Source organism: Anser cygnoides, chromosome 1 (genome assembly GCF_040182565.1).
Source record: "Anser cygnoides isolate HZ-2024a breed goose chromosome 1, Taihu_goose_T2T_genome, whole genome shotgun sequence".
Lineage (NCBI taxonomy): Eukaryota > Metazoa > Chordata > Aves > Anseriformes > Anatidae > Anser > Anser cygnoides.
Window position 1 is genome coordinate 103503420 of NC_089873.1, and position 10798 is coordinate 103514217.

The 10798-nt window shown below is 43.5% G+C and overlaps 1 protein-coding gene across 1 annotated transcript; it reads left to right on the forward strand.

Moving 5' to 3' along the window:
• The first annotated feature begins 1201 nt into the window (after positions 1-1201).
• On the forward strand, positions 1202-6335 carry LOC106029631 (trypsin I-P1). Its single transcript, XM_048054951.2, has 5 exons — positions 1202-1857; positions 3042-3207; positions 3821-4074; positions 4865-5001; positions 5753-6335. The coding sequence occupies exons 1-5, from the start codon at positions 1818-1820 to the stop codon at positions 5900-5902; spliced, it is 747 nt and encodes a 248-aa protein (XP_047910908.2). The 5' UTR covers positions 1202-1817; the 3' UTR covers positions 5903-6335.
• The last annotated feature ends 4463 nt before the right edge of the window (positions 6336-10798 follow it).

Genomic DNA, 10798 nt, shown 5'->3' on the forward strand with positions numbered 1-10798 from the left:
GAGTGGATGATCCATTTTTTAAACTGGTAAATTAAAATAGATAAATAAATAATTAATAATTTAAAAAAGAGTCTTGTGTTTTGGTCTGGGCTTCCTGAGGCCTCGGGAGGAAGCGGGTACAGAGAGGCCCCACCTGGTGTGCAGAGTGGTGCTTGAAGGATGTGCTGTTTTGCAGCTCCTTTTTGACTGACTGCCTACAGTACTAGTGTCCCACGTACCGCTGCCGAGGTGCCTGACGTTCTCATGAGCAGACCAGACCACAGCTTTGCCCACACACCATGTGCTTCCACACAGCGGATGACGGTTCTTTCCCTGGGTCTTGAAGGGAGCCTTAAAAGGGGGAGGTTGGTTAGGGAAATTGCAAACCTAGTTAGGCAGCGCTCTGGCCAACGTGTATTCAGTTTCTGCCCACAGCTGTCCATCACAATGGACGCACCATGTGAAAACAGCCTTCTGTGGTTTCCTTTCTCTGGCCATGCAGTTTTGCCATCAAGAGGTGCCTTAGTCATGCTCAGAACTGTATGCATTCCTGTGGCAATTAAGAGGTGTGTGGAGCAGGTGGCTAAAAGTGTCTCCCGGAGCACATTGTTACTTGTGAAGCTGCCAAGGGGCTGCCCCTTCCACAGTGGAATGTATGCCTGGTGCCCTGGGCATGCTTCCTCCCAGCTGGACTGGTGTCAGCCTCCCATGTCCATTGCCAGATGCTGGGCTCTCCTCCCTCAACAATCTTTCCTTCAGTGGGCACTTCTCTCTTTGGGTGGTATGTGGGAGAGCCTTGAATTTTCCTTCTGCTTTGTACTTTAACCACACTCTCTCTCTCCTCGGTGCCACGGTAGGGCCTGCTGTGGGGACTAGTGGCCCAGAACACGGCTGTGCTGCTGTAGCACTCACTAGTCCTGAGAAATATCTGCTGACTTTCACTAAGCACGCCAGCAGTGCCCCAATTCTTAATGCCGACCTACGTGTTTGTATGTCTGAAGAGTTTTTGTCTTCAAAAATGCTAGGTGTTGCTGCATTGTTTTGCCTGACCCGCTTCCCTCCAAAGAGTCCCGGCTCCATTAACTCACTATGCCCTTGTTTTCCTTCTGCTCTTCCTCTGCCCCTCCCCAGTCTGTCTCACATTTTTCAGAGACCTCGTCTCCCATTCCAGCAAGAATTTTAAAAAATTTAACTTGAGAAATGGAAGGTGATACAGAATAGTTTTCTCACACTCTCTTACTGAAATTAGTTATGACTAATTTTGATTAAACACTGTGTATAGATGAGAAGACAAGTTAATCAAGGAAATTAATTTTTAAAAATAAACTTTAGAAAACACAAAGTTTCTGTTATGTTGTTTGTTTGTTGGTTGGCTGGTTTGTTTGTTTAGTTGGTTGTTTTTGTTGTTAAAATAAATGTAAAATATCTTATAGTACATTACCTACAATATTCAGCTTCTGGAAAAAGCATATGTTCTTAAAAATGACTTCATAAGAGCAGAGGAATCTCAAAGGTACGCTATTATCAAGTGCTGCATACAAGAGTGAGAAGGAGAAACAACTACACATCTTCCAAAACCAAAATGTATTTTTGTATTGAAGGTTGCTCTTTGAAATAATTTAAGAGAGCTATCTTAAGAAAGGTGTATGCTTAGTTAATAAGTTATTTGTACCTTCTGCCAGTGCCTTTTAATATCTGCATTTGGATCTTCAAATTTTCCACTGTTTATTTTTTCCTGGAGAAAACCTTGGGCTATAGATAAGGCCATTTCAGGAAATATATTTCCAGCAGCTTACACTTCCAGTCCACCAGTCTGGGCTTGAGGCTGTGTCAAGATCATGAAATACATACTGTTTGTCGCCTTTGTTGGTGTGGCTGGTGAGTATATTTTTGATTTAGTTTTGTAATGTATAATGAAGCTCATTTCTGAAGAAATTTGCAAGGTAGTCTCTTGTGAGAAAGTGCAGTCCGATTACACCTTGCAAAAGTTTTAAGGCAGAGCACTGCAACTTCTTTTGACTGCTACATATCTGTTCAGGATAGTTTGTTTCACAGACTGTGGAATGAATGCCCTCATAGGGGTTCTTGACCAGGAATATTGAAATGACTATATAGCTTCAACAACTGACTTTATAAATTCATGACTCTCAAGAAAAATGAAGTACAAAGATATTATCTCTTGCTCAGGAAGTCCTAAAGCTGTTGTTAATTCTTGGAATACTGGGGAGTGTTCCAAGGAAATACCACTGCAGACTTGTCTTGTACTTTGACTCAGTCTGCTAGTGACTACTACTGCAGACAAGACTGTGCTGGGTCTGGCTGGGATGGAGTTAACTTTCCCTACAGCAGCCCATACAGTGCTGTACTCTGCACTTATAGCTAGAAAAGCACTGGTATCACACCAGTGTTCTGTCTATTGCTGCACAATACTGGCATCGCATCAGGACTCCCTCCAAGCCCCCAAGAGCCAGCAGGCTGGGGGTGGGCAAGTGATGGGAAGGGGACATCACCGGGGCAGCTCACCTAAACCAACCAAAGGGATATTCCATACCACGTGATGTCACGCTCAGCAATAAAAGGTGGGAAAGCGGAATGAGAGGGGATGGCTCTCATTGTGGAAGCGTCTGTCCTCCCGAACAACCGCTAGGCATATTGAGGCACTTCTTCCCAGGGCCTGCTTCCTGCTTCCTGCTTCCCCTCGTCTTTGAAGAGGGGGAGTGAGAGTGCGGCCATGGTGGAACTCTGCTACCCACCTGAGTAAAACCACCACAAGGATCCTGGGACAAACAGACCTTTGATCCTGTCCAACAAAAACATTTCTGTATTCTTAGTTTCAGCATGGGACCAGCAGCCAGTGCTTTAGATGCAAATAGATGAGCTACCAGTCTAAGTTCAATCAGCTTATTTTAGGGAGCAGTAAACAAATGTCTGTTACACTTGCCCACCGCTGCCACTGTGCATTTTTATAGGACCAGAGCCTACAAAAGGGATGCTTCAGTCAATCACAGGGCCACAAAGTTCCTTATGCCAGATGTTAACATATGCTACTGCTTATCTCCCAGTTGCCTTCCCCATCAATGATGACGATGATGACAAGATTGTGGGAGGCTACACCTGTACAAAGAACTCAGTCCGATATCAGGTGTCCCTGAATTCTGGGTATCACTTCTGTGGAGGTTCTCTCATCAGCAGCCAGTGGGTCCTGTCAGCGGCTCACTGCTACAAGTCGTGAGTGGAAAAAATATGTTCTTCCATAACCTACCTATTTCTTCCAGTTCACTTTTAACAGTGAGATTCTAATATGTATGAGATTCAAATATGTAACAGACCCAGTTCTGACAGGAGACAACCAAGGAATGGATGGTTCATTCAGAAAGCTGGGCTGGGGCATCATATGGGGTTTTCCACTTTTGCAAATGTTTCTGTTAATGCAGGTTACTTTCTGAAATGACAATGCGATTATCTAACAACAAATTATGGGCTGTGATCTCTTGTAAATTGCATTAACCTTGTTAAAGCTTAGTTACTGGAGAACAAGAAGACGAATGACCTCATGGTGGTACCAGTTTGTCTTTTTCCAGAAGGTTTGTGTAAGGCACTGTAATATATTTAATTTGACCCAGCTCAGAAAAGTAATCCTCCCTGAATTCACCACCTGAACTGGGTGCGTGTAAGATCTCATTGTGGATGCCCAGGAGCTGTTGCAGGACAATAAAGGTACCCTGAGTGAAAACAGCTACTACTATAATGATGTTGAAGCTAGTGCATAGAGTAACGGAGGTTTCTCCTAACTACGATGTCAGTAACTGTATATGTATATGACATTCCTTATCTTTTCCAGTTCCATCCAAGTGAAACTTGGGGAACACAACCTGGCACTCCAAGAAGGCACTGAGCAGACCATAAGTTCATCTAAAGTCATCCGCCACTCTGGCTACAACTCCAACACGCTGGACAATGACATTATGCTGATTAAACTTTCCAAAGCAGCCACACTCAACTCCTATGTCAACACAGTTCCTCTTCCTACCAGCTGTGTGGCCGCAGGCACCACATGCCTAATCTCTGGATGGGGCAACACACTCAGCAGTGGCAGTGAGTGCTCAATGGGAATGTACAGCATTCTGAGGGCCTGGGAGCCATTCTAAGACCTCACAATTAGGTCCAAACAGTACAGGGTAAAGAACAGAATATTGCTGCAGGTTAGGCCTTTTTGAGGAATGACTGTAAATGATCTGTGTAGGACAGTAACCATTTAAATGCTCTAATGGCAAGCCTGGTCCTTCCTCTTGTTTTGTGTTATGAAAATGGAACCATTTAGGTCATCCAAGTGCCCTTCACTAGGATGTCTACATTACCATACGTTATGTGCCTTGGCACTATGCAGTGCCAAGCACTAGCAATTTAGCTAATGTTAATAGAGTTGACAGTTCTCTGAGAACATGATAAAAATGTGTGATTGTGCATCTAAAATTGCTAGAAGAGAGCTCCACTCTCTTACACCAATGGTCAGAAGTGCAGATGGTGACTGCTATCTAATTCTCTGAAAACCACCAAACCTGCACCGGAGGAGAGGATGCTTTTCCTCAGACCCATGTTTTCTCCAACATATGCACTAAAAGAATAGCTCTTAGTTCCACACTTGCTAGTTGATGGTTTTCTAGATATCACAAATGTTTATGTAGCTGCAGTGTAGAACAGTGGACCCATGGGTAGAATCTCTTCCTCCTAAACAGAATCCGGCTGTGATTTTCCTTCAGAGGAAAAATGAGGACTGATAAAATTGGGTGTTCAGCAATGACTTTTCTGTGAAGACAGATGGCTTCTCTGGGCTCTGAAATCAAATCAGACATGTCATCAGACATTTCTCTCTATTTTCTTGTAGCTCAGTATCCAAATAACTTGCAGTGCCTGAATGCTCCTGTACTCTCCTCAAGCCAGTGCAGCAGTGCCTACCCCGGTCAAATTACTAACAACATGATATGTGTAGGATACCTGAATGGAGGGAAAGACTCCTGCCAGGTAAAACATCTGCCTCTCCTACCTGTATCTCTCCTGCAGTTTCCTAGTGGAAGAGGATATCATGTTAGAGAAGCTGCTATACTCGGCAGCATGTCTGAACCCTGTTTTTTGACTAGCAGTGGAGGCTTAGGGTAGAGGTTACTTATTGAGCAGTTTAGGTTTTTCACTCAATTTGTCCTTCTTGGGCATTTTCTTTTGTTGTTGATGAGTTGTTTTGTTTTTGTTTTGGGGACATGATATACCTCTCTGGCCTAATTGTCCACAAGCAGAGTATGCCACCTTCTGCACTTTAGGCCTCTGAGTGCTGCACCACAGAAACAACAATAATCACAGTGGCTATAGAGCTTAGGATGCAAAGGTTACTTTTGGACTCACTAAAAATGAAATACCCAATATGCCAATCTCCAGGAAGTCTGGTAAATGAACACACCTGGCAATTGCTCTGCATGTTTCTTATGCCTAACTCCAGGGAAATATTTGACAGAATAATGTGTAAAACACAAATTTCCTGAGCATCTACCAAGAACTGCAACTGTGAAAAACAGGCAGCTTACTCACTCTTAGCTATGCTAAGCTAAAGTAAGGCACACTAGCATCAAGTCTAGAGGAGTAATCTGAAATGAAGTTTGTAGAGCTTTTGCGTGAAAAAAGCCCAGCAGAGCTCTCCAGAATCTCAGTGTTTTGTGGGACATCTGGCTTACTGTTTATGCTGAAAATGTTTGCTGAATGTCTGTATCCTTTATCTGCATAGGGGGATTCTGGTGGTCCAGTAGTCTGCAATGGCCAGCTCCAAGGTATTGTTTCCTGGGGCATAGGATGTGCACAGAAAGGCTATCCTGGAGTTTACACTAAGGTTTGCAATTATGTCTCCTGGATCCAATCAACTATTTCTGCCAACTGAGACACTGTCTTCTATGTGACCTGCTTTTCCTCATCATCATTTTCTTCTGTTTTGGAATTGGACATACAAAACTTATCAAAAAATAAAGGCTTTCAGGCAGACCTTCTTTGTGCAGAGTTCCTCTGGGTACTTCCATGGGTTATCGCATAGAGGATGGAGACAGGAAACACTCTGGAGAAATGTACGGGGTCTGGCTGGGATGGAGTTAACTTTCCCTGCAGTGACCCATACAGTGCTGTGGCTGCACTTGTAGCTAGAACAGCATTGGTATCACACCAGTGTTTTGTCCATTGCTGAGCAATACGGCACAGCATCAGGACTCCCTCCAACCCCCAACCTGCAAGAGCAAGAGATGCAACCCCCCAACCTGCAAGGTGGGCAAGAGATGGTGAGGGACATCACCAGAACAGCTGACCTAAACTGACCAAAGGGATATTCCATGCCATATGATGTCACACTCAGCAATAAAAGGTGGGAAAGGAGAAGCGGGGCATGGGAGGGCTCTTGTTACAAAAATGTCTGTCCTCCCAAACAACAGCTACATGTACTAAGGCCATGCTTTCTGGGATGTGGCCAAACATCATGCATTGCTTGGAAATAGAGACTAATTTATTTTCTCTCTCTCTGTGCTTCCATGCGGCCTTTGCTTGTTGTTATTTTTTGTTTGTTTTTTCTTCTCCCTTTTCCCTTTAATTAAATTTTCCTTATCTCAACCCATGAGTTTAGTGGTTCTTTTTTCTTTTCTTTTTTCTTTTCTTTTCTTTTCTTTTCTTTTCTTTTCTTTTCTTTTCTTTTCTTTTCTTTTCTTTTCTTTTCTTTTCTTTTTTTCTTTTCTTTTCTTTTCTTTTCTTTTCTTTTCTTTTTTTCTTTTCTTTTCTTTTCTTTTCTTTTCTTTTCTTTTCTTTTCTTTTCTTTTCTTTTCTTTTCTTTTCTTTTCTTTTCTTTTCTTTTCTTTTCTTTTTCCTCCTTTCCTTTCCTTTCCTTTCCTTTCCTTTCCTTTCCTTTCCTTTCCTTTCCTTTCCTTTCCTTTCCTTTCCTTTCCTTTCCTTTCCTTTCCTTTCCTTTCCTTTCCTTTCCTTTCCTTTCCTTTCCTTTCCTTTCCTTTCCTTTCCTTTCCTTTCCTTTCCTTTCCTTTCCTTTCCTTTCCTTTCCTTTCCTTTCCTTTCCTTTCCTTTCCTTTCCTTTCCTTTCCTTTCCTTTCCTTTCCTTTCCTTTCCTTTCCTTTCCTTTCCTTTCCTTTCCTTTCCTTTCCTTTCCTTTCCTTTCCTTTCCTTTCCTTTCCTTTCCTTTCCTTTCCTTTCCTTTCCTTTCCTTTCCTTTCCTTTCCTTTCCTTTCCTTTCCTTTCCTTTCCTTTCCTTTCCTTTCCTTTCCTTTCCTTTCCTTTCCTCTCCTTTCCTCTCCTCTCCTTTCCTCTCCTTTCCTCGAGTCTCCTCGAGTCTCCTCGAGTCTCCTCGAGTCTCCTCGAGTCTCCTCGAGTCTCCTCGAGTCTCCTCGAGTCTCCTCGAGTCTCCTCTCCTCGAGTCTCCTCTCCTCTCTCTCTCTCCTCTCTCTCTCTCTCTTCTCTCTCTTCTCTTCTCTTCTCTTCTCTTCTCTTCTCTTCTCTTCTCTTCTCTTCTCTTCTCTTCTCTTCTCTTCTCTTCTCTTCTCTTCTCTTCTCTTCTCTTCTCTTCTCTTCTCTTCTCTTCTCTTCTCTTCTCTTCTCTTCTCTTCTCTTCTCTTCTCTTCTCTTCTCTTCTCTTCTCTTCTCTTCTCTTCTCTTCTCTTCTCTTCTCTTCTCTTCTCTTCTCTTCTCTTCTCTTCTTTCCATCATACATTATTCTTCACTTCTTCTAAGGAAGGGTAGTAAGAGAGCAGTTGTGGTGGAGTTCAGATTGCAAGAAAGGTAAAGCCACCACAGGAAAATATTAAATTTTTGTAGATTCTTCTTCCTAGAAGAATCTTGGAACATTTTGTAGCCTCATCTTCAGGAGTCTTTCAGTCCATTGTGTACAACCATTTTGGAGTAGAAGATGCTTTCTGTTTATCAGCATGTTGTCAGGTGCTATGCGTCTATTTAAAACATCTGAAAGAGTGTGGTGAACACTCAGGCGACAACATACTCCTACTGGAGAAAACAGCAGGCGAACACGAACGCTCGCCATCACGCCCGGCCCCCAGCCGTATGACTAAACTTTTCCTGGTGCAGAATCCCTGAGAGCTGTACTTGGGAAATGAAGGCAACCTCTTCCTAGGACTAGTTTTCTTAATGTACCAGTGCTATGACCTAGTGAGGCTATTTTACTAATTGGGGCTGCTGTCTATACCATTTTCCCCCGTTAACTGGGTGTACTGGGCTTCCTTAGTTTTCCTGGAACAGTCAAAGGAACAGAGATTTTCCTGGGTTCTGATTTTAAATCCCCCTTACCCCAACTGGCGCTGGGAAAGTCCATGAAAAACCTGTAAAAGTGGACCACGTAGCTGTCTTAAAAATGCTTAACAAATACTGTTTTCACTTAGAGAGGCTTGCGCTCTGTCAGATGCTTAGTAGTTGAGATGCCTCTGAGAAGAGTAATGGTTGCCTGAGTCAGGGAACAGCACAATATACAAATGATAACAGAGCATAGCTTTGTGTCCTATTGTTCTGGAAGCTGTTGTTGAACTCCTTCTCAGAATCTGCCCTCACATCCTTTTTTTCAGAAAAAGCCTGGCATCCTTCCCTTCAGACTGTTTGCACCAGGTGACAAAGGAACTATTGAAAGTCACAGTCTTTCCCTCCCTGACCACTGCAAGTGGAGACTGTTTAATATCTTTGCCTGGTATGTTAGGGAGAAAAGAAAATGGAGGACCATGGGGAGGATGAGATAAAATGGGGGGAAATAAACTTTTATATCAGCAGGCAGAGTGCATTCTCAGCTATGAGGGACAGGCATGTGGAGAAGAGTAGTTTGGAAACAGTCCCAGACCTCTGTCACTGTCTACCCACATGTGTCAGGGCCTCCAGCGGGTAAAGAAGAAATTCCACTTTCCAGATGATATGTCAGACTTGATTTTCAAATTGTTGAAATGTCCTCACAGGCGCTCCCCTCTTCCGTGGTTGGAATACCACTTATGTCACTAGTGAACAGTGCCATGAAGAGATAGCCAGCAAAGTTGTTCCCTTTTTTGCTGACCGCATCTGACTGGGACAGAACTTTTCACACAGCAGCCTTTGTAGTGCTCTGCGTTGTACTTGTAGCTAGACCAGTGTTGGTATCGCACCAATGTTTTGGCTATTGCTGCACAGTGCTTGCACAGCATGAAGGCTCTATCTCCAGCTCTGCCCCCTTACTGCCACTAAAGGTCAGTAAGCTGGGGGTGGGCAAGACTAAACTGACCAAAGGGATATTCCATTCTATATGGCATCATGCTCAGCAATAGAAGATGGGGGGAAGAGGCAAGGAAAGAAAGAAGAGGGTACTTTTGTTATGAAAGCATTCATCTTCCTGAACGTCCACTACATGTATTGAGGCCCTGCTTCCCGGAAGTGTCTGAACATCCCTTGCTGATGGGGAGTAAAGAACTGTTGTTCTCTCCTTTTGCTTCTGCACAGCCTTTGCTTTATGTTCATTAAACTGCTCTTACCTCAAATCTGCAAGTTTTTTTCTCTATCATTTTCTCCCCACTCTGCCCTGCTGAGGAGTGGGAGTTAGAGGGTGGTTGTGTGGTACTTAGCTGTCTATCAGTGTCAAACCACAACAGTCCTTGCTGGTGCCCAGCACACAGGACAACTTGAGATAAGGATGATAACTAGGAGAGGTAACAGGCAAAGCATGGACTGGATATTGCCAGAGAGTGTAATAATTCTGGGGAATTTGTGTTCTAGTTGTGATGAAGGGATGAGGGGTGGAGTGTTCTGATTTGTCCATCAAGCTTGGTCGGAGGAGGGAGAAGAGACAGCCCACCTTTGATACCCTTGTTAGCGAGCCTTTAAAAGAAAAGCCAAGCATTCATGTGGCTGTTAAGTGTTGCTTAGCCTTTCTGCAAGACAGGCAGAGTTCTGACGTCATTGACAAAAATGTGGGACTGCCTGCAGACCAAAAAATTGCTCTCTGAATGTTGTACTGTCAGTCATTTCATCATTGTGCATTGGAGCTATCAGGCGTGGACCTAGGGTGTATTTGCTTCATGAATGGTTTGCCAACTCATTTACACCTCTGGATATGACTTGGGACATCTTGCCAGAGCTAGTACATTTACATTCTAGTAAATGTAATCGTACAGTGTTCCATTCTCGAGAGATCTTCTCAGTACGTGACAGATGATTATACCTCACAACTCAGAACTTCTGTCGGACAGAAGCAAAGATAGCGGAGGCACAAAACAAATGTGCTTAGTCACATCTTAGTTTCTTCAGTTTTCCGGTCAGCGAAGCATATTCCCTACAGTTTAACCTTCCTGGGAGCACTTCCTAATTCACTTCCGAATAAAAGAAAGGAAGGTATCTCTGCCAGCCTTTTTTTCCTGAAAGCAAAAGCTGTGACTAGACATCACCTCATGATCAGTCTGACTTTTCTAGTCTGCCAAGTGTGTCCTAGCTAACTGAGGTTTTCACTTTTTCCTCCCTTTTTGTTGTTATCCCTCGTGAATTTGCCTGGAGCTCTAGAGAGATTCATACCTGTCCCTTAGCTTTCAAAGATTTTTAGAAAATGCATGCTCTTTCTGTATGAGCAGTGTACATCTCAGCGGAATTGGTAGTGGATATTCCCCATCTCTCTTTTTTGCCCCTGCTTTTTAAAGAAGGAAACCGAAATGACCTGAAAAGCTATATTTTCTTCCCAGAGGGGAAGAAAATATATTGTATGTGATGTGTGAAAGCTTTGTATGCTCTCCAGTGGCCCTGACAAGTAGGGATATGACCATGGCGCCTGTCCAGTGAG